This window comes from Tupaia chinensis, unplaced genomic scaffold (genome assembly GCF_000334495.1).
Source record: "Tupaia chinensis unplaced genomic scaffold, TupChi_1.0 Scaffold142716_1, whole genome shotgun sequence".
NCBI classification, from domain to species: Eukaryota; Metazoa; Chordata; class Mammalia; order Scandentia; family Tupaiidae; genus Tupaia; species Tupaia belangeri.
The window spans coordinates 7827908-7849788 of record NW_006202562.1 but is presented as its reverse complement, the minus strand read 5'-3'; the positions used below and the strand labels follow the sequence as shown (position 1 = coordinate 7849788).

At 42.1% G+C, this 21881-nt stretch overlaps 2 protein-coding genes across 4 annotated transcripts in view; one reads left to right on the top strand and one right to left on the bottom strand.

Moving 5' to 3' along the window:
• Positions 1-5243, bottom strand: part of RBBP9 (RB binding protein 9, serine hydrolase) — a 13351-nt gene extending 8108 nt beyond the window's left edge. The window contains exons 1-3 of the mRNA XM_006163640.3: positions 5037-5243; positions 3455-3497; positions 2394-2499 (exon numbers count right to left, since the gene is read on the bottom strand). Coding sequence (XP_006163702.2) covers positions 2394-2499; positions 3455-3497; positions 5037-5222 — 335 coding nt within the window. The 5' untranslated portion in view covers positions 5223-5243. The remainder of the gene's footprint in view (positions 1-2393; positions 2500-3454; positions 3498-5036) is intronic.
• A 10030-nt stretch (positions 5244-15273) lies between these two features.
• The window catches only part of SEC23B (SEC23 homolog B, COPII component), a 51278-nt gene continuing 44670 nt past the window's right edge, over positions 15274-21881 (top strand). For 2 of the 3 annotated variants that reach the window (XM_006163639.3, XM_006163637.3), the window contains exons 1-3: positions 15274-15380; positions 19078-19311; positions 21252-21309. In XM_006163639.3, the coding sequence (XP_006163701.1) occupies positions 19091-19311; positions 21252-21309 (279 nt within the window). In that variant the 5' untranslated portion in view covers positions 15274-15380; positions 19078-19090. Of the gene's footprint in view, positions 15399-19077; positions 19312-21251; positions 21310-21881 lie in introns of all 3 variants that reach the window. The other variant, XM_006163638.3, reaches the window with a different exon arrangement.

Below are 21881 nucleotides of genomic sequence, written 5' to 3'. Positions count from 1 at the left end.
AGAAAGAGAGAAAACGGCCCCTAGGTGGGGATGGCCACCCCACAATCCCTTCTTCTCCATTTTCCTCTCCGGATTTTGGGCATGCACAGTGTAATTTTCAAGCTGCCAGGTCCATGACTTGAACTGCTATGTGGGTTGGCTATGTGGGAGTCCAGCACATTGACCATGTCACCTGCTGGCCCCCAAAAGGCATATCTTTACTAGCCAATGGCTCAAGAAAAATTTAGTTAGCTTTGAGAAAAGGCAGAATTTAGCAATAAAAGAATCTCTTCATTTTCCAGACAACTCCTGGCAGCCTATAAACATCTCTTACACATTGTGCCACAGTATGTAGCTCTATCCTGAAAAGCATTCTTATTCTCATAGCTGTGATGAGTGTTGCTGAAAAGTTATAAAATTTGGCAAGATTCCCCGACATGCATTGCATCTGATATCCTGAGTGACTGCTTGGGACAGAGATTATCCTTTGCCATCCAGTCCAGAAAATATGGAAGAAACCCAACACTAATAAGCTTATTCAGCCAGCTACATCCCTACCTCCTGTGCCCTGTAAGGGCTAGAGGAGGAGACGTGGCATTCTATTCTAGTGATGAGAGCATCGGGAAAGTGGCCAGAAATCCTGGTCAGGAGGACTCTCGGGGTCGGTTAGGGGTAATGCCCCCACCCCGACAGATATTTACTGAGCATCTACCGTGACAGGCTCTCTTCCAGGCACTGGGGTTTCAGGGTCAGAGTGAACAAAGTTCTACCCTCAGAGCTTCTACAGCAGGAGACAGACAAGAGGTAAACAGACAGCACATTAGAAATGGCATAGATAATAAGATATAGAGGGGCTGGACAGGGGCACAGTGGACCACAAAGCTATGCAAAACTGACCCACACGGGAAGGTTCTGGGTTCATGTCTGGAGACATCCCTGAACACACAGGCACACTCATTCCCGCCACTGGGACTTGCTGAAGCTGGGCTGGATCACACTACAAAGCCCCTGTTGGGGGAACTTCTCTCTCTCACTTGTTCACTCATGGAAGAAATATGTAAAGAAAAAAAAAAGATATAAAGAGGGCCAGCAAGTGGATTCACAGTTGAAAGTCTAGATCCCACTTGGCTGACACCAGTTCAAGTCCCAGACCCAGGAGCCTGAAAAGCATGCCAGGGTGTATGCGCTCAAGATCCCAAGAGCAGAATGGAGAAGAAGGGACTGCAGGGTAGCCATACCCCCCAGAGGGTGATTTCTCATTGTCCCTCTCTCTCTGTGTCTCTGTCTCTGGTGAGTGCATGCACCCTACAACGAAAAAAAAAAATCTTTAAAAAAAAAAATATATATATACATGTGTATATAAAAAATATATATACACACACACACACACACACACATACACATGCATATAAAGGGGAGCTAGGAGAGACTGCTGTTTCACACAGTGGTTAGAGAGGACCTCACCAAAGAAGACGTTTGAGCAGAGACATGGATGTGAAGAGAAAGCCATGCAGGTGTCTAGCGATGGAGGTCCCAGGTAGAAAAGGAACAGAGGCTATGCTGGGTGTGCACTTGGCATATCCCAGGAACTGCAACAAGCTCAGTAAACCCAGCTGAGAAGAGAGAAAGGGAGACAGCAGAGATAACATCATTGTTGGGTGATGGGAAGCTGCTGAGGTTTGGAGCCTCAGGTATTACTTATTATTTAAAAATATATATATTTATTAAATTTTAGTCATTTCTTGAGAGATATTTTTGCTATAGGGCATGTGCGCTCACCCGAGAGACAGAGAAACAGACCAGAACTCAAATCATGGTTGCCTACATGGGAATTCAGTGACGTAACCATTATGCCATTTGCTGGTCCCCATTATTATTATTATTATTATTTAAAGAATTATTTTACTTAACTTTATTTATTTATTTCAGTTTGACCAGAGAGGGACAGAGCAAGAGAGGAAAAGAGAGAGAAAATGAGAAAGCAAGCCACTAAGTCCAGGACTCGAACCACGGTCAGGTCATATGGGAGTGTAATGCTCTTAACCGCCACACCATTTGCTGATCCCTTATTATTATTATTTGTCAATCTAACCAGAGAGAGACACAGGGACAGAGAGAGAAGGGGAAAGTGAGAAAGCAAGCTGCCAGGTCCAGGACTCAAACCGTGGTTAGCCATGTGGGAGTCCAGTGCCTCAACCACCCTGCCACCTGCTGCCCCCAACCTTTCAGGCTTTAAAAGGATGAGTGCATCCTGGTAAGAGCCATTGTTGTTTTGTTTTTTTCAAACCAATAACCAGGAAGGAATTACGACAGATTATATTACCACTTTTGAAGTCATCACGTTTTCTCAACGACAGAAACTTAAAACATACACAAGGTATTCCCCAAAGAGACCGCTTCCACAAGGACCGCACCTCATAGCTGCAATGGCCCCGGAACTGTGGCCGATGATGATGGTCTTCTCGTCACAGTGCAGCTCTGTCTCCATGAAGGGCAGCCAGATGCTCTCTCGAGCTGTAACTGAGGTTCAGGGTAAAGAAAGTCTGTGTCATTTGATAGGGACAGTCTCAGTCTGCCCCACCTTTCTAACAGACCAAGGGGACAGGGCTGTTTGATAGATTTAAATCTATAGCTTTGATAAATAGTTTTGCTTTTCTTTCTTTTTTTTTTTTACCATGTTCTTGTAAGAAAATACTGAGGAAATAATAATATGCAACTTTGAAGTTTCAATTAAACTGTCAAATTAAAAATAAAATCCTGACAACCCTCTCTTACTTTACATATGTGTATATTCTTTCTTTGCAAAAAGGGGATTTCTGAGGCAAGTCATAAACAGACCCAGAACAGAAGTGGCAATATTACATTTTTTAAATATTAGGATCTCCAACAGATGGTGGAAAGTTTTATCACATCACTGCCTCAAATGGAACACCCACAAATGTTGCTGGAAAATAGCTACAGATTGATAAAGGGGAAATCAAGGTGCTTGCAAAGTTGAAAATTAAATTTTACCAAGTCCATGTGCTTTTTGGATGCTTGCTAAAATGGTTCGTGTTTTTTGGTTTACACCCTCCTCCCAACACCTGCCTCATTCATTCTTTTTTTTTTTGAAAGAAATGTTTGCTATAGGACATGTACGCTAGCAAGAGAGACAGAAATGAGAAACTACCCCCAGAAAGGATGGTCACACCGCAATCCCTTCTCCATTCTCCTCTAGGGATTTTGGGCTCACATATGCACACACATGGCATGAGTTTTAAGCCACAAGGGGAAGGACTCAAACCACAGTTGTCTACGTGGGAGTTCAGCACCTTAACCACTATGCTATCTGCTGGCCCCACTGCCATTTTCACGCTTAGGTGTATATTCATCTTTGGCTTCTCTACTATGATATTCCTATTCTCTACCATAAAGTGATGGAGATCAAAGCCCAATAAGATGCAACTACTGCATTTGAAAACAAGTTAGAACTTACTTGGGTCAGGCATGTTTTTAGCCAAACACTGGAAACCAGGTATCTATGATATGAGGGGGGGAAAAAAAGCTATAATAAAGAGATTAATTACAACTAATACTTTGTTAATAAGAAATGAGACACCTGATAGGATCTTTATCAGTTTAGTGAGTATTTCTTGTATTATGAGATGAAGTGCATTAGGTGCTACAGGATTACATACAAATATACAATTCCTTATAAACTCTATCTGTAGTTCTTTGCGGGGACTTCAAAAACTTTGCAAAATGGAATTACAGTACAGGTTTCTTTCAGTGCAAAAAAAATAAATAAACTTTTTATCCTTGCATAGTTTTTTCATGATATACATTTTCCATAAACTTGCTTTTTAAAAGAACTATTTATTTTAATTTATTCTTTCTTTCATTTTACTTTGACCAGAGAGAGAGGGAAAGTGAGAAAGCAAGCCACCAGTTTTGGGACTCGAACCATGGTCAGCTATGTGGGAGTGTCCAGCGCCCTAACCACCACACCATCTGCTAGCCCCACATTTTCCATAAACTTTCTGAAGACCCTGGGTTTATGTAGTCAGTTCTATAGATCTCTTCAGAGAGATCTCCTTCTGCATCTCCACACCTGTAATTATCTCTGCAGGCATGGACCCAAAGAGAGAGCATGAACGAATGCAGACTGTACCAGGAAGAAGGTAAAAGGTGGTAGAGAAACACAGTACAGACGTGTGGATAGCCCATGTCCTTGGACAGCTCCAGCTCAGACCTCCCGGTTTGTAGCTCTGGTCAGGATTTTCAACCACAACCCTGAAATTCTACTCATGATCTATTCTGCTGAACGTATTTACTGTATTAAATTTCAACCTCAAGTGTCTTCTAGAGGTCAGCCCAGGAAGCAGTCTTATTACTGGGTTATGGAAGACAGTTACAAAAGAGGTTTAAGATGCTCAGGATAATTCATGTAGGGTAGGAAACCAATTCTCCAAAGCTCACAAAGAAGACAAATTAAGCAACATATTGTTTGCAGTATACATACATATATTCGAAAATTAAAGAAAAACAAATAAAAAGCACAAATTTCAGGAGGCAAAAACCACAAATTTCAGGATGGTAAGGGGATGGGACGAGGGCACATGTACAGGTTATTTCGAAGAGACTGGCAATGCTCTAAATCTTAGATTGGTGATTGACTCGCTATATTATGCTTCATACATATATTAAATATATTAAATACTACGGATTGATCTTTTTTTTTTTTTAATCTGAAGCAGGGAGCAATGAAGATAAGCGAAAAATTATTTGAAGTCTCCGATCTGAATAGGCAGCGGAAAAGGGGTGAGGGTCGGGGGGCTAGGGACTCCCACTTCTGTGGTTCTGAGTGGTAATGACTGAGCCTTCAGAGACGTTCTCCCGGCTGTTTCACCAACAGATATTTCGACCCCTACTTCTGGAGTTTAACAGGGCCAGGAGGGAAGAGGACAGAAACACACTGGACTTTGCTGTAGGCGCGATGGGCACACCTTCAAACTTTGGTCCCGTCCCTACCCCCACCCCAGGGCTGACTTCCCAGGGCAGCGGGGGTGTTCTCTTACCTTCTCCAGCCCCTTCTTCACCCAGCCATACCAGCCGTGAGTAGCCACGTCCCCGCCTCCGTTCCCAGGAACAATCACTGCCTTGCTAGGAGAAGCCATAAGTGCAGAGGCGACGATACCCCAGCAGCAGGTCCTGCGATGCTCCGAGCCAACACTGTATCCGGCCGGGAGCCTGCACCGTGGCATCCTGGGATTTGTAGTTCCCGGGCGCCAACAGGACATTCCGTCGAGCTCACATCACCTTTCCCTTGCTTCTGATTGCAGATCTCCTTCCTCCCTCCCCCTTATTTAGGACAGGCTGTGACAGACCCAGTGTGTGATCTCTTTATTAGACTGATTGATATTGCTAGGGAAAGTGTGTTTTTAGTTCCAAATATGCAGAACTCTTTGTACCTGGGAACTCTCAAAATTTGTATTCTTTTTCTTTGTGATTTTATAACAGTTCTTAGTAAAATACTATGAGCCCTGGTTACCTTTTTTTTTTTTGCTATACATTCTGTCTTTGTGTGTGTGTGTGTGAGAGAGAGAGAGAGAGAGAGAGGGAGGGAGGGAGAGCGCACATGCACCCAAGATGGTCACATAGCAATCCCTTCTTTATTTCTCCTTTCAGGATTTTGGGCTTGTACACACTTGGGTCCAGAATGTTTTTCTAGCCACAAGTCCAGGACTCAAATTGTATAGCTGACCATGTGAAATTCAGATACCTTAACCCCCATACCACCTTATGGCCACAGTTACTGTCTCCATTGTTTTGCCTTCTCCAGAATGTGAAATAGATGGAATAATTCTACACATGTGGACTTTCATATTTGCTTCTTCACTTAATAATATGCATTTAAATTTCTTCCATGTTTTCTCATGCTTTGATAGCTCATTTCTTTTTAGTGCTGAACAACATTTCATTGTCTACATGTAGTACAGTTCATGTACTCACCTATTTAAAAATATATTGGTGGCTCCCAAGTTTTGGCAAATTATAAATAAAGTTGCTATAAGCCTCCATGTGCGGTTATTATGTGGACATAAGTTTTTAATTCATTTGGGTAAATAACCAAAAGAGTGATGGCTGGATCATCTTGTAAGAACATATATGAAGTTTTGCAAGAAATTATCATACATTTTTTCAAGGAGTCTGTACCATTTTGCATTCTCACAGCAATGAACAAGAATTCTTTGGCATTTGATGTTGTCAGTGCCTTTCTGTCTTTGTGTGTGTGTGTGTGTGTGTGTGAGAGAGAGAGAGAGAGAGGGAGGGAGAGAGAGCGCACATGCACCCACCAGAGAGAGAGAGAGATAATAACACCACCCATCATGGGGGAATGATCATGCCACAATCCTTTCTCCTCCATTTCTTCCTCCTTTCAGAATCTTAGGCACACACACACCCACACCTGGTATATTTCTCAAGTTACTGATCCAGGACTCCAACAGCTGTAGGCCATGTGGGAGCCAACTGCTTTAACAACCACAGCACCCACCAGCTGGCCCAATGCTGTCTTTTTAAAGGATATTATAATTAGTATAAGGCACATGGATAGCATTCATAGTTAAACCAATTTAGAGACTGGAGAAGCTGAAATATCACTGAGATGATTCTCCTAGTATAATATGTCAGTCCTGAAATCTCAGGAACTGATAATATCCTATAGGTATACCCAAACCTTGCTGAATAAAAGTGAGTGAAAATGTGCATGTGCAATGACTATAAATGGCAATAAACAGGAAAATGCCTCATTTTTCCTTACCTGTTCTTGGATGGGCTTACTGTATACACCAGGCATGATTTAGTGCTTGATGTTGAGAAACTCTATTAAGAGTGCAGTTTTGAGACACACAGTAGATCAATGATACACTGCCCTACCACCACGGTCTTCAGCAAGAACAAGACACATCCTTTCTTTTCCTCTTAAATCTAGACTCTAAATTTTCTTTAACAGATCAATGTTATTGAACTTCAAGTGTAAACTTATGCACTGGAGGGGTCTTCAAAAAGTTCACACAAAGTTTATGTAAAATGTATGCAAGGAATTAAAAAATTGTTTGCACCAAAACAAACTTGCACTATCTTCTTATAACACAACTGAATAGGGTCTGATTTGAGGCACTAAGAAAGATAAAATATCAGATTGGAAAGAGCTCCCATTACAGCAACACAAAATCTGCTAAAATTAAAGTAAGCACAAATACCAAATTTGTAGTGAAGCTTGGGTGGAAAAATAGTAAAATCACTGATGCTTCAGGAAAAGTATAGGGGCAATGCCTCAAAGAAATCAGCAGATAAGGCCCAGCAGGTGGCATGGTGGTTAACATGCTGCACTCCCACAGGGCCAACCGTGGTTCAAGTCCTGGACCTGGCAGCTGTTTTCTCATGTTCTCTATATCTCGCTGGTGAGCACACATGTCCTATAGAAATTTTGAAAATAATAATTAATAAAATTAAATAAGTCTTTAAAAATGCTAGTTTTAAAAAAGAAATCAGCAGATAAGAAATATGTAACTCATTTTTTGTTTTGTTTTTAGTTTTTTGTTTTGTTTTGTTTTGTTTTGGTCATAGGTTACATGTGCTCATCTAAGAGAGAAAGAAAGAGAGAGAAAGTGAGAAATCACCTCCCAGGGAAGATGGCCATGCTGCAATCCCTTCTCCTTCATTCTCCTCTTGGGATTTTGGACATGCAAGTGCCCAGGTTGTTTTCAAGCCACCTGATCTGAGACTTGAATTGCAGAGTTGGCCATGTGGAACCACGATGCCAACTGCTGGCCCTGGATAACTTGTTTTAAGAAGAAACAAGATGATGTTAAAGATGATACACACAATGGCAGACCACCTACATCAATTTTCAAGGGCAAGTTTGGTATTATTTGTGTCCTAACTAAAGAGGGCTGATGATTAACAGGAGAAAGGACAGCCAACGCCAAAGACCTCCACGAACTCAGTTTACACAATCCTTACTGAAAAAATTAAAGTCGATCAAACTTTCTGCTCGATAGGTGCCAAAACAGTTGTGTTCAGATCAGCCCACATGAGAGTAGGCTTTCAATGGAAATTTTAAACAAGTGTAATCAAGACCCTGAAAGATGGGTACTAGAAGGTGGCATGGTAGTTAAGGTGCTGGATACTCCCACATGGTCAACCATGGTTCAAGTCCTGGACCTGGTGGCTTGCTTTCTCTGTCTGTCTGTCTGTCTCTGGCCAAATTAAAATAAATGAATGAATAAATAAAATTTCTTAAAAAAGATCCTGAAAGAATTGTAACAGGAGATCACACATAGCTTTCCAGGACAACTCTGAAGACAAAGCACAAAGCAATGGCTACTAGGACGTGGCAGTGGTCCAGTCAAACCAAAGGTCATGGCAATGGTTTTTCGGGATGGCATTTTGTTGACTTTCTGGAAGGCCAAGGAACAATAATGTGTGCTTATTATCAGAGTACTTTTGAGAAAATTAGCCAAATGTTTTTTGAGAGGTTTTCGCTATAGGGCGTGTCACTCGCCAGACAGACAGAGAGAGACAGAGACAGAAAGTGAGAAATCACCCCCCAGGGGGGATGGTCACGCCGCAATCCCTTCTCCTCCATTCTCCTCTCGGGATCTTGGGCACACACGCACACGCGCCTGGCATGAGTTTTAAGCCACCGGGTCCGGGACGCGAACCACGGTCGACTACGTGGGAATCCAGAGACATAGCTATTACGCTAACTGCTGGTTCCCAAAATTAGCCAAATCTTTAGCAGAAAGATTTGGTGATGATAAGTCATCACCAAAATGGTTTCTAAAATGCACACAGAAATGATCAAAGAGGATTCAGCTGTGGAAGCATGGACTTTAGGGTCAGACCAAGCCAGATTTTAATCTCAGGTGTGCCATTTACAGATCTGGACTTTGGCATTTTAAAAACCTCTCTGAGCCTCAGTTTTCTCATTTGTAAATGGAGCTAATTATATCTATCTATCAGGGATGTTTATGAGGATTAGATAATATATATTAATTAATATACATTATATGGTATATATGTGTGTGTGTGTGTATATATATATATATATATATATATATACACCTACCCACTTATATGGGTTCATACTTAGTTCATAATAAAAAATAATTGGTATTATTAATAGCTAAAGGAAAGAATATTTAGCTAATAGATATATAATTTTTTAATTTATGTAATTTTATTTATTAATGTTATTATTATTTAAATTTGCTATATGGCATATGTGCTCACCAAAAAGAAACAGAGAGAGAGAGGGAAAGTGGGATAGCAAGCTACCAGCTCCGGAATTCGAACTGCAGTTGGCTATGTGAGAGTCCAGTGCCTTTACCACCACTCCACTGCTCACCTTTACACATATAAATTTTAATAGCTAGAAAGTCCCACAGAGGTTATTTTGTCAAATCTTCCAAAAATAAGGATAATCATGTTAATGAATTATGGTTCTGTCTTATGATTTTTTTTTTGTTAAGTATAATTTGTTTGTAATAAAATTGATTGGGGAAAACAAAAGCTTAGGGTAATTACCAGACATGAGAATGAGATTACATCTGTATTTTTCTACAGTTTTGTGACTTTCTTGAAAAATGTATCCAATATTTCCTGGTATATCTTTGAATAAGATATAAGGATCAGGCCCGCTGGTGGCACAGTGGCTGGGCCAGCTGGATCTTACATAGTACTGTGTGGCTCAAATTCTGGATCCAGTGTACAGGCAAAGCTTGGGTACATATGTGCTCAAAGTCCCGACAGGATGGAGAAGTGGAGGAGAAGGAATTGCACCAAGCCATGGAGGATGTTTCTTCCCCTCCCTCTTTTCCTGCCTCTCTCAGGGATGCACACAATTAAAAATAATAATATATGCTGCTTAGTGTACCTCAATTGTATTTCAGTAAAGCCATTTACACTTTAAAAATAAAACAAGCAACCAGAGGCTGGCCAGCAGGTGGCATGGTGGTTAAGGCACTGGACTCCCAAATGGCTGATGGCAGTTCAAGCCCCAGACCAGGTGGTTTGAAACTCACACTGGGTACTTGTATATGCATGCCCCAAATCCTGAAAACAGAATAGAGGAGAAGTGATTGTAGTGTGGCCGTCCCTCCCTGGGGGATGATTTTTTCACTTTTCTTGCCTCTCTGTCTCTCTCTGCCTCTCTCCAGGGAGTGCATACACCCTATAGCAAAATAAGTAAATAAACAAACAAGCAAACAAAAAATAAAACATTTTTTTTGCACCCATGTGGCTGTTTTGTTTAGTGGATTTCAGCTCAAGAAACAACGATACTCCCTTAAGAGGAAATGTGGACTGAAAAAGGATCTGTCCTTCCTTAAGATTCCATTGGCTCCTCCTTCTAGAAGGAGAAAAAAAGACAATGGCATCAGTTCTCACCTTTCTCAGATGTTTATGCCAATAATGATTGCATAGATTACAGAATTACATGAAATCTACCTTTCTCTCCTACTTTTTCTCTTGTAGAAGCATTTTCTGAGCTTAACGTTATCACAGAAGAAAAATCTTGAGTTTCAAAACTAAAAGTCAACATTTTAAGGAATTTTGAAAAACCCAAATTGCACATTTAAATCAGGTCCATTGTTTGCTAATATTGAAGATGTTCTCAGGACCAGCAGTTAGCATAATGGCTATGTTGCTGGACTCCCACATAGTTGACCTTGGTTCGTGTCCTGGACCCGGTGGCTTAAAACTCATGCTAGGCGCGTGTGCGTGCGTGCCCAAGATCCCAAGAGGAGAATGGAGGAGAAAGGATTGTGGTGTGCCATCCTCCTTTGGGGTTGATTTCTCACTTTCTGTCTCTCTGTCTCTCTCTGTCTATCTGGCGAGCATACGTGCCCTATAGCAAAAACCTCTAAAAAAAAAAAATAGATGTTCTTCAGAACGCGAATAACTGTCATCTGCCTGAATGTTTCCTTTGGGCCGGGGTTTCTTCTGTAGAAATCTGTATTGACCTCTTCAAGCCCCACTGTCCACGCTTACTCTTGCCTCTCTGTCATTCCTTAATTCCTACCACTCTTTTTGCTATCGTGTTTGATTTTTGTCTTCACCATCATGAGAAGGGAGGTCAAAGGATGTGTCACATGTGAAGGACACATGGGTGTTAATTGGGAAAGAAAGGCAGGTGAAAATATTGTTCTTGGCAGAGAGGAGGATGTTCCAAAGGGCACAGAAATAGGAAATAGCCTGCGTGGACTGGGCTGGATAGCTGGCTGAGTACTTCAGCATTGTGTACACAAGAGGGACCCTTGAGTAGCACAGTGAGGGGCTTCATCCTGCTAGTCAAGAGAAAACTAGGTAAGATTTTAAGCAAGAGGATGTCAGAGTGAGATGTGTGATTTATTAATAGAAAAGTCTATCTGGCAACCTAGGCGATTTTTGGATTTGGCAAAACTCAAGCAAAGATATCATTTGAGAGGATGTTGCAATAATCTAATGGAAAAACTAAGCAGGTAGATGGAACTGGGAGATATTTAGAATAACAGATCAGTGGAATCTAGTATTCATTATTATCTTCAAGGTAGATGGCTTAGAGATAAGGATAGGCTAAGGATAATTCCCTAGTTTCTAGACTGCATGACTGGGAAGAGAACAGTACCTCTAAGTGAAATATAAAGCACATGAAGCAGGTTAGCTGGAGGCTGGGAGACAGATGAATTCAATTTAGAATTCATATTGAGATTGAGATGCCCAAGAATACCCAGAAGTATCTGCAGGGATTCCCTTGGATGAATGCTTCCTTGCTTGTAGTTCTCAGGAATTACTAGTTTCTGCTGAAGATGTAAAATCTTGGGATAAGGAGGAACTGGACCAAAAGCCCACGCTCTTTTCCAGACCTCCCTATAAAGAATGTCCTTCGGGAACAGCAGTTGGCATAATGGCTATGTCATTGGACTTCCATGTAGTTGATAGTGGTTCGAGTCTCAGACCTGGTGGCTTAAACTCATGCTGGTCATGTGTGCATGAGTGCCCAAGATCCCGAGAGGAGAATGGAGGAAAAGGGATTGTGGTGTGGTCATCTCCCCTGGGGGGTGATTTCTCACTTTCTGTCTCTCTGTCTCTCTTTGTCTTTCTGACGAGCACACGCACCATATAGCAAACAAACAAACAACAAAAAGAGTGTCCTTCTGGGACCAGCAGATGGAGCAATGGTTATGTTGCTGGACTCCCACATTGTTGACCATGGTTCGAGTCCCGGACCCAGCAGCTTCAAACTCATGGCAAGTGTGTGTGTGTGTTTCTTTATTCTACTTATGAAAATGCATGCATGAGCATGTGCATGAGAGAAAGATGGAGGGAGAGAGAGAGAGACAGGAGAGACAGAGACACTCTTGCCCAATAGGACCTTGGCACATACCTGGCATGTTTTTAGGTTGTCTTAGGGTCCAAACTTGTGGTCAGCCAAGCTACTTCCAGCATTGCAGTTTGGTGTGCTACCAGGTTGGGCATGTGTTTTTTAATTTACTTATTTATAATCAAGTGTGTGTTTTTATTTTTCATGCATCCATGGCTGGTAAGTTTTTCTCCATTAGTGGGAATGATGATTAGAAATTTGGTTTCTTTTGAGAGTTGTTTGTAAACTGTCAAGAACTATGGAGTGTGAGCTAAAATTTTTTGATATGTAAAGTAAATGTTTGTGGAAAAATGTAAAAATAAATAAATAAATGGAAAAAAAGAAATTTGGTTTCATATTCTGAGCATCTGATAATCTCTGTAAGTGATCATTCTTAGAGATGTACTCTCTCTTAGTTAAGGGATGGCTGAGAATCTGGTTAGTCTTTCTTCTTCCTCTGCCTTTTTGTCTATTTATGGGTTAAATCAGTTAAGAACTCTATGGTCAAAGCCAGCCAGGTGGCACAGTGGTTAAGGTACTGGATGCCATGTGGTTGACTGTGCGGTTTGAGTTCTAGACTCAGTGGCTTGAAAAACACGCCAGGCATGCACAAAATCCTGAGAGGAGAATAGAGGAAAGGGGATTGTGGCATGGCCATTCCCTCTGGGAGGTACTTTCTCACTCCCCCCCGCCCTCTGTCTCTTTCCAGCAAACACAGGCATCCTATAGCAAATAATAATGATGATGATAATTCCATGTTCACTGGGAAGGAGAACAGCTCTGTTATTTTTGTTTCTGTTTACTTTTGACCTGTGGCTGAAATTCAAGAGCAAAGCTACATGCTCTCTAGGTGACTTTGTGGCTTCATGGATGTAATTAAGACAGGTCTTCATCTCTTAGCCTGAGACTGCAAATGTACCTTTTAAAAGTCTTTTTAACAAAAATTTTTCTTTTTTTTTTTAATAGCCAGAGGGTGCATGTGCTCACCAGAGAGAGACAAAGGCAGAGGGAGAAAGTATCCCTAATGGTGCATGGTCATGCTGCAAGCCCCTCTCCCCTATTTCTCCATTCCTTTGGGATTTGGGGCAAATGCGCCTGCACGCATGCACACACATAAATGCACAAACACGCCCAATGTGTTCTTCAAGTGTCTAGGGCTAGGACTTGAACCACAGTTGGCCATGTGTGACCCACCTTCCTTAACAACTAGGCCATGGGCCTGGTTCCCTAATTTCTTGTTTACATTTAATTGCTGTACATGTCCCGGGGTACAATATGGTTTTTCAAAGCATGAGTGCAGTATGTGATAATCAAATCAAATCAAATCACTATATGTTGTATACCTTCAATTTTTATTCTACTATCTATCTGTGAATATATATGATTGATAATGTCCTTTTTTTTTTTTAATTTTCTATAAGGTGCTCACAGAAGAGAAACGAATATATATGATTGATAATGTCCTTTTTTTTAAAATTTTCTATAAGGTGCTCACAGAAGAGAAAGAGAAAGTGAGAAAGCATCCACCAGGGAGGATGGCCATGCCATAATTCCTTCTCTTTCATTCTCCTCTGAGGCATGCATGTGCCACATGTGTTTCTCAAGCTGGTGTCCAGGACTCAAACTGTGCAGTTGGCCATGTGGGATCTGGTTGCCTTAACCACCATGCCACTGGCTGACTCAGCAATGCTCTCTTGTATTTTTTCTTTAAGAATTATTTTATTTAATTTTATTTATTTTAATTTCACCAGAGAGTGACAGAGAGAGAGAGAAGGCAAGCTACCAGGACCCGGTGGTTTAAACTCACGCTGGGCGTGTGTGCTTGCGTGCCCAAAATCCCAAAAGGAGAATGGAGGAAAAGTGATTGCACCATGGCCATCCCCCCTGGGGGGTGATTTCTTGCTTTATGTCTCTCTCTCTGTCTTTCCAGCGAGCACACGCACCCTGTAGCAAAAACCTCTCCTAAATAAATGAATGAATGAATGAATGAATGAATGAATGAATGTAAGTATGTTTCATAGACTTTACCATAAGCTAAATTCTATGGTCTATAGGTAACTTAAAACTTCCTATTAAAATTGAGCTAAATGAAAGATATTTCTTGGCTCCCTAAAGACATTGTAGCCTAATTTTAAGTTTTTATAGCTTTGCTTATATAGTTTTGTACATGCTACAGAGTCTACATTTCTGAATGAGGTTAATGAATGTGCTCCTTTTTGCCACCCGTTATAATAGTTAAAAGCAGTTGCAGTGGCTGCGTAGCCTTATTAGTCTCCTGAAATTCTTGAACATGACATGTCTCAGGTATTCACCTCCTTGTAAAAGGACGACATGGGTGGGCACGCAGAAATGCACCTTGAAGCCACTGCGGCTCGCGATAGGAAACCTGGCAACACGAAGCAGCACAACCGAACCTGGTATCTAGAACCAAACTAGTTGAGACCGTCCCTACCCAGCACGTGCGCATGCGCCCCACGCTCGCCGCTCCAGGCGCCTTCTGCCCCGCCCCTTTCCGCCGACTGGCGCCTCCATCCGGGCAGCTTCGGGCTCCTCCGGCCGGCGCCACCCCTTCTTCCGGGAACACGCGTCAGCGTTCTCGCTTCCCGGTAACTAAGGAGATGAGAGGGACATCCGTTTGAGGCGAGAACGTCCTGTTGTATCACGGAGAACTACCGAGGAGTGCTGGAAGCCACTGCAGAACGATCTTGCAGGCCCTTTGGTTTTCTGAAGCAGAAACGTTTAGTGGTGAACTTGGGAAAGCGTCCATCCGGAGGAATTGTGGTTTTGGAGAGCGAGGAACGATTGGCTTGCCCTGTTCCAAGATGGCGGTGTGGCTTCCTTGAGCGTCTCGCTTCCGTCCATCCGCCAGAGACTCGCTCTTTGATTGGCCAGCTGACGGCGCTTTGGTGTGACGCACTCGGGTGCTGACCAGTCGGTGCAGCGCTGAGCTGGACTTAGCGGTGGGAACCGGAGGCGGGCTCGTACAGCGGCAGGTGCGGACGGCTGTTACCAGGTGAGCAGCTTCGACCAGGTGGGGACCGTATGCGGTGGAGGGCGGAAGACTCGGGCCTAGCGTTCTGTCGGGGGCGAGTTTGGTTGTTCCTGGGTTGAGAACTCTTCCTGGCCGGGAGGGGAACCGGAAAGAATAGATGATCCAGGAGTTGAATTGAGAATGACGCGTCCCGCGCCAGGCCCGGTGGCCGCAGGACTGGTTTCTGGCTCGGGATCCTTCGGAATCGTGGAGTGGGTGCACATCCGGAAAGATCTCACCCCCATTTTATAATTGAGAAACTCAAGACCTTTGCTTCGAGGCAGAGCTGGAACTAGACCCCAGGTCCAAGGACTCACGGATTAAATCTTACTTAATTTTATCTTTGGATGGCCAGTATATCCTGAAAAGTTGTGTCTTGGCAAGATAAGGCTGGTTCAGATTTTGGGGTGGAAATTCCTGCAGTATCTTTCCAGGCCTGTCATTCATTCGCTGGTTCATTCATTCTGTTATTAACCTTTGTATATCCCTTTCCTTTTGAGAATTTGGTATACGTTTTCGCATACCACTTCAGAGAATTCGAGGACTTAAAGTCACCTATGTGTTAAGAATCTCTATGTTGTTCTACAGGGATGTGGGAAAGAGACGGGGAATTGTAGGTGTCAGATTTTGCAGGGTAGATACTTGGGGACTTGAGATGGAGCCAGTATCTTTTAAAAAAGAAATTTTGAGTCGGGGAAGTCACTAATGAAGCCTGCTGAGGTACTTGCTGAGAATTGTGGCATTAGAACTTTTATTTCCACCCCAGTTATCTCTTTGCTATTCCTCCCACCTCCCCCCAAAGCTGCCAAAGTGCCACTTGTGTATGCAGTGCCTCAAGTTTCACTTTTGCCGGGAACAAGAAATAAATGTCTTTGAGTTTCAGTTAAAGCTGAAACATTTGGGATTTTGTGGTCTGGGTTTTGCATAGTAATGTATTTGCTTTTCAAATCACATATTATTATTTCCCCAGTCCGAGTTACTTACAGTATGGCATGCCTCAAAATAACATGGAAACAGTTATTACCCAGCATTGCATCAAGTGGTCCCTAGAGGCCACTTTAATATTATAGATTCCTTTTTATTGTTGGTTAACATTTAAATTTTTATCTATTTTTTGTTGTTGTTGTTGTTGTGATTTTTAAGCTACCAGGCCCAGGACGCAAACCTGCTAGCCTAGTACCATAGATCCTTTTTTTAAAATAAATTTTTAAATTTTTATTCATTCATTTATTTCAGTTTGGCCAGAGAGAGACAGAGAGAGAAAGGGAAAGTAAGAAAGCAAGCCACCAGGTCTGGGACTTAAAGCATGGTCAGTCATGTGGGAGTGTCCAGCATGTTACCAGCACATTACCTGCTGGCCCCGTAGATTCTGTAATTTACCTTTTCCCACTTTCCTCAAGGAGGCTAATTCCCTTACAATCAGTAGCTGAGTTGTGTGTCACCTTCAATTTTGGGATTGAACAGGATGTATGATACACTCAGTGAAGTTGGGATTATCTGGATTTGAAAGCTTAGTCTGAGGGGCTGATTTATTGACCATAGTCTAGCAGAGCATGAGTATAAGCAGCCATGGTGAGGAAGAGGTCCTGATGAGACTCAGCATTGTAGCAAACTTTCCTTCATAGTTTCAGTAATACCACAGAAAAGTACTTGAGCTCAGAACTGGTTCCCATTGTGAAGTGATCTCACGGATCAGCATTTAGTTCTTTTCTCCACAGTTGACAGAGTGTGGGGAGGAAAAGGGGGGAAAGGCACAAAGACAGAATTACGGATACTTAAAACTTTACTTTTTTATTTGCCAGAGGACACATGTACTTGCAAGAGAGGGGAGAGAGGAGACACAGCACCCCCACCTCCCCCATGAGGAGCAGTCATGTTGTCATTCCTTCTTTTCCATTTCTTCATCCAGTCAGGATTCTGGGCATACACACACACACACACACACACACACACACACACAAATGTTGGGTGTGTTTTCAAGCCTCTGACACCGAGTTCAAACTGAAGTGAGCTACATGGGATCCAGCTAACTTAACCATTAGGCCATGGAGCTGACCCACAACATGAACTTAAATACAGTCTTAACATAACAGAGTAATGAAAGAAGGAGATCAGAGAAGAGGGTAATTAGATCCTGAAACACGGTTCACAATTTACCCTTGGGCAAGGATCCAAAATGGGCTTAGCTGAGATGATATGTGATCTGTGAGGAGTTTAAAATAGTGTTACTTAGCTAAGTGCAGCTTAGAGATGATCATGTGACTGTAAACTCCCACCCCTTTTATTTGTCCTTTTATCTTTTTTCCTTTTTTTAATTGCCAGAGAACACATGTGCCCATCAGAGAGAGAGACAGGAAGGGGGATGGATATAAGTCATTCCCCCTTCCCACTGGGATATGGTCATGCTGCAAATCCTTCTCCATCCTGTCAGGATTTGGGGCATGCTTACACACAGGCATGGTATTTTTTTTTTTCTTAAGAATTATTTTATTTATTTAAATTTGAGCAGAGAGGGACAGAGCGAGAGAGAGAGAGAGAGAGAGAGTGAGAGAGATGGAAAGTGAATAAGCAAGCCACTGGTCCAGGACTCCAACCGTGGTTGGCCATGTGGGAGTCCAGTGCCTTTAACTACAATGCCACCTGCTGGCCCCACATAGCGTGATTTTTTTTTTTTTTTGGAGAGGTTTTGCTATAGGGTGTGTGTGCTCGCCAGACAGAGACACAGACACAGAAAGCGAGAAATCACCCCCCAGGGGGGATGGCCACGCTGCAATCCCTTCTCCTCCATTCTCCTCTCGGGATCTTGGGCATGCACGCACACGCGCCCAGCGTGAGTTTTAAGCCACTGGGTCCAGGATGTGAACCGCGGTCGACTACATGGGCGTCCAGCAACATAGCCATTACGCTAACTGCTGGTCCCAGACATAGCATGATTTTTAAAGAAGCTAGAGCTAGCATTTGAATGGCACAGTGGACCCTGTGGGATCTGGCTTTCTTAACCACTAAGCTACAGAACTGGCCTCCGTTTTATTTACTTTTCAAGTGCTCTAGAGAGGAGTGTCCAGAAAGGAGCAATAGTTAAAGAGAAGTGTGAAATCAAGGGATTTCTGTGGGTCAAAGGGAAGGGAGATACTGTCATCCTACAGCCACAGGTTCTTCCACACTAAGTATTTGAGGAATGCCCTATTGGGACCAAAAAACAGCGTGGTGATTAAGATGCTGGACTCCCACGTGGTCAACCACAGTTTGAGTCTCAGACTAGTGGCTTACTTTCTCACTTTCCCTTTCTCTCTCTCTGGTCAAATTAAAAATAATAATAATATATAAAGTTAAATACATGATTTATTATTTTGAAATAGATATTTGCTACAGGGCAGATGTGCTTGCCAGAGAGGTAGAAAGAAAGAAATCAACCTCAGGGCGGATGTTCATGTCACAGTTCCTTCTCCATTCTCCTCTCGGGATTTTGGACACACATGTACAAGCACCTGGTGTGAGTTTCATGCTAGTGGGCCTGGGACTTGAACCACAGTCGACCAGCACCTTAACCACAATACCACCTGCCGGTCCCAATAAATAATTGTTTTAACAAAAAAGAAAACAAATGCTGTGTTAGGTGTCCACCTTCTTTTTGAAGTTTAGTTGAAAATGATACATTGAATTAAAACTTTGTCCTCAGTTCCCTTTAGACTATGGCGACATATCTGGAATTCATTCAGCAAAATGAAGAACGAGATGGTGTGCGTTTTAGTTGGAATGTGTGGCCTTCCAGTCGTCTTGAGGCTACGAGAATGGTCGTTCCCCTGGCTTGTCTCCTTACTCCTTTGAAAGAACGTCCAGACCTGCCTCCTGTACAATATGAGCCTGTTCTTTGTGGCAGGCCAACCTGCAAAGCTGTTCTCAATCCACTTTGGTATGAATTATTTTATAAACTGCTAAAAATAATGAGTAGAACAAATTATCACTTTGATGTGATTTTCATAGAAGTCTTTCAATCTGGGTGTCAGAAGTCATCAAATTTGAGATGAGTAGTTGATTGTGACGTTTGTGACTCTTACATAAATCTCTTAAACCAAATACTCAAGATAAAATTGGAATCTTGTGGGAATGAGGCAGAGGGAGTGGGTTTGGAATTCACTCCCCCCACCCCCCATCATCATTTTTTTTTCAACCTAAGTGCAAACTTTACTGGTGCCTTTTTAAAAAATGTTAAAGTTTATTTCATTCATGGGAGAGGGATCATGGGCATTTTTGAGACAGAGGAGTAAGAGAAGACCCCTCACAGTCTCATCACACCATGGTCCTCTTTCTCCAGCCTGCCCGCTCATCAGGGTCCTGGGCATTCATGATGTGCCCCAGGTGTCTTTAGCAGGCACACCTAGGGATCCAAACTTGCAGCTGGCCATGAGGCCCCCGGTTCTGCAGCTCAGCCTGCCATGGGTTGTACTACTAGACCAGGCCTATTGGTGCCTTCTAATGTTTTTTTCAGAAAAATCCAAAAGCTTTACACCGTTTTCTTTTTCTTTCTTTCTTTTTTTTTTTTTTTTGAGAGGTTTTTGTGATAGGGTGCGTGCGCTCACCAGACAGACAGAGAGACAGACAGAGAGACAGAAAGCGAGAAATCACCCCCCGGGGGGATGGCCACGCCGCAATCCCTTCTCCTTCATTCTCCTCTCGGGATCTTGCGCACGCACGCACACGCGCCCAGCGTGAGTTTTAAGCCACTGGGTTTGGGACGCGAACCGCGGTCGACTACATGGGAGTCCAGCGACATAGCCATTACGTTAACTACTGGTCCCTACACCGTTTTCTTATGCTCCTGGGTACAGCAATACCATGGCAGGAAGAAGTAGTAGGCAGAAGAAACTTTACCCGTTAAGGGGTTTTATTGTTCAGTCTAAATATTTTGTACCTAAAATATTTCTTTTAGATGTGGGCACTGTTACAAATCATTTTTTAGCAATGTTTTAATTGCCAGAGCGTGTGTATCCTCACTAAACACAAAGAGACAGCATTAGAGAGGGAGAAAGCATCCCCCTGTAGAATGTGATCGTGCCACAATCCTGTCTCCTCTGTTTCTCCATCCTGTTGGGGTTCGGGAAGTGTACATGTACCCAGCATGTTTATCAAGCCTCTCAGGCTGGGATTCAAACTACAGTTTATCATTTGGGATGCAACCCTTAACCACTAGGCTATGGGACTGGCCCTCAAAGAATTGTTTTTAAAAAAAATGGAAAATGTCCTTAAATTTTATGAGGAACATTTTTTACTTCGTTACCCTTGTTTTATTTATCATGCCTATATTAAAGAATGGACTTCTTCAGCTTTTAAACTGATAGCCACAAGTTATTGATTTCCTAAACACTGGGGGCAAAACACCTAATGCCTTATCTTGAACCAGTTCTGTGAGTTAACCCAGAAGCAGAGCCTGCCTGTGCAGCACTCCTCAGGTGGGCGAAGTGAGGGTTTCCTGTGTGTGAAATGTACTTTTATTATTGAAATTTAATAGTCTTGCATACAGATGATAGAAGAAAATTGTGAAGACTGTTGAGATAACTGGGGGGAAAAAGGAAAAACCTATAATTTACTGAAGTAATGAAACTTCAAAATATCTAGGAAAGTGGAAAAGAGAAAGGATTTACTAATTCTTTATTGAAAGCTGTTTGAAGGAAACTTTTAGTGCACCTAGCCAGAATTCTAACTGTGGTAGATGTTCTGCAGTGTGTGCATCTCGTTATGTACACACATAGAATACATATGTATATGATTTATGGAGCTTGACATTTACATTTAAATGTTTTCTACCTTAGAAATAAAAACAATACCTAGTTGTAATTTTTGTCTTTCTCACAGTCAGGTTGATTATCGAGCAAAACTTTGGGCCTGTAATTTCTGTTTCCAAAGAAATCAGGTATGTGAATTATTTTAAAGAAATGTTGTATGTTTCATTTTGGTGTACTACTCAGAAAATTTAATGAGGTTGAATTTCTGTCTTTGTTGGCAGTCAATTTCTGCTGAACTCAAAGTGATAGCCTTTTTTAAGCACAATATTGAACATTCAGCATTTGTGATTTGTCTGCTGAGTGGTTTCATTGTTTGGGTTCTTGTCATTTGTTGTATAGAGGATATAGAATTCCTTTTTCCTGTAAGTTTTCTGTAAGCAGTGAATCTATTATCCTAAGAAAACAGATCTTTTATTCATATTTCACTTGACTTCATTATATTCTAAGTGGATAGTATACATTAGTAAATTTTTTCTAACTTTTAAGATCCAAGTATCAATGTTGCACTTCTTTTGATTTAAAAAATGGAATATCAAATTAGAAGGTTATCACAAATGACAAAAGAGACTCCTCTTGAAAAATTACTGTGCCTCTGAATGGAAACGTTCTGAAACTGGATTGTGATTATTGTACAACTCGGTATGTTAAAAATCATTGAACTGTGCACTTGAAATGGGTTGATTTTTTTTTTTTTTTTTTT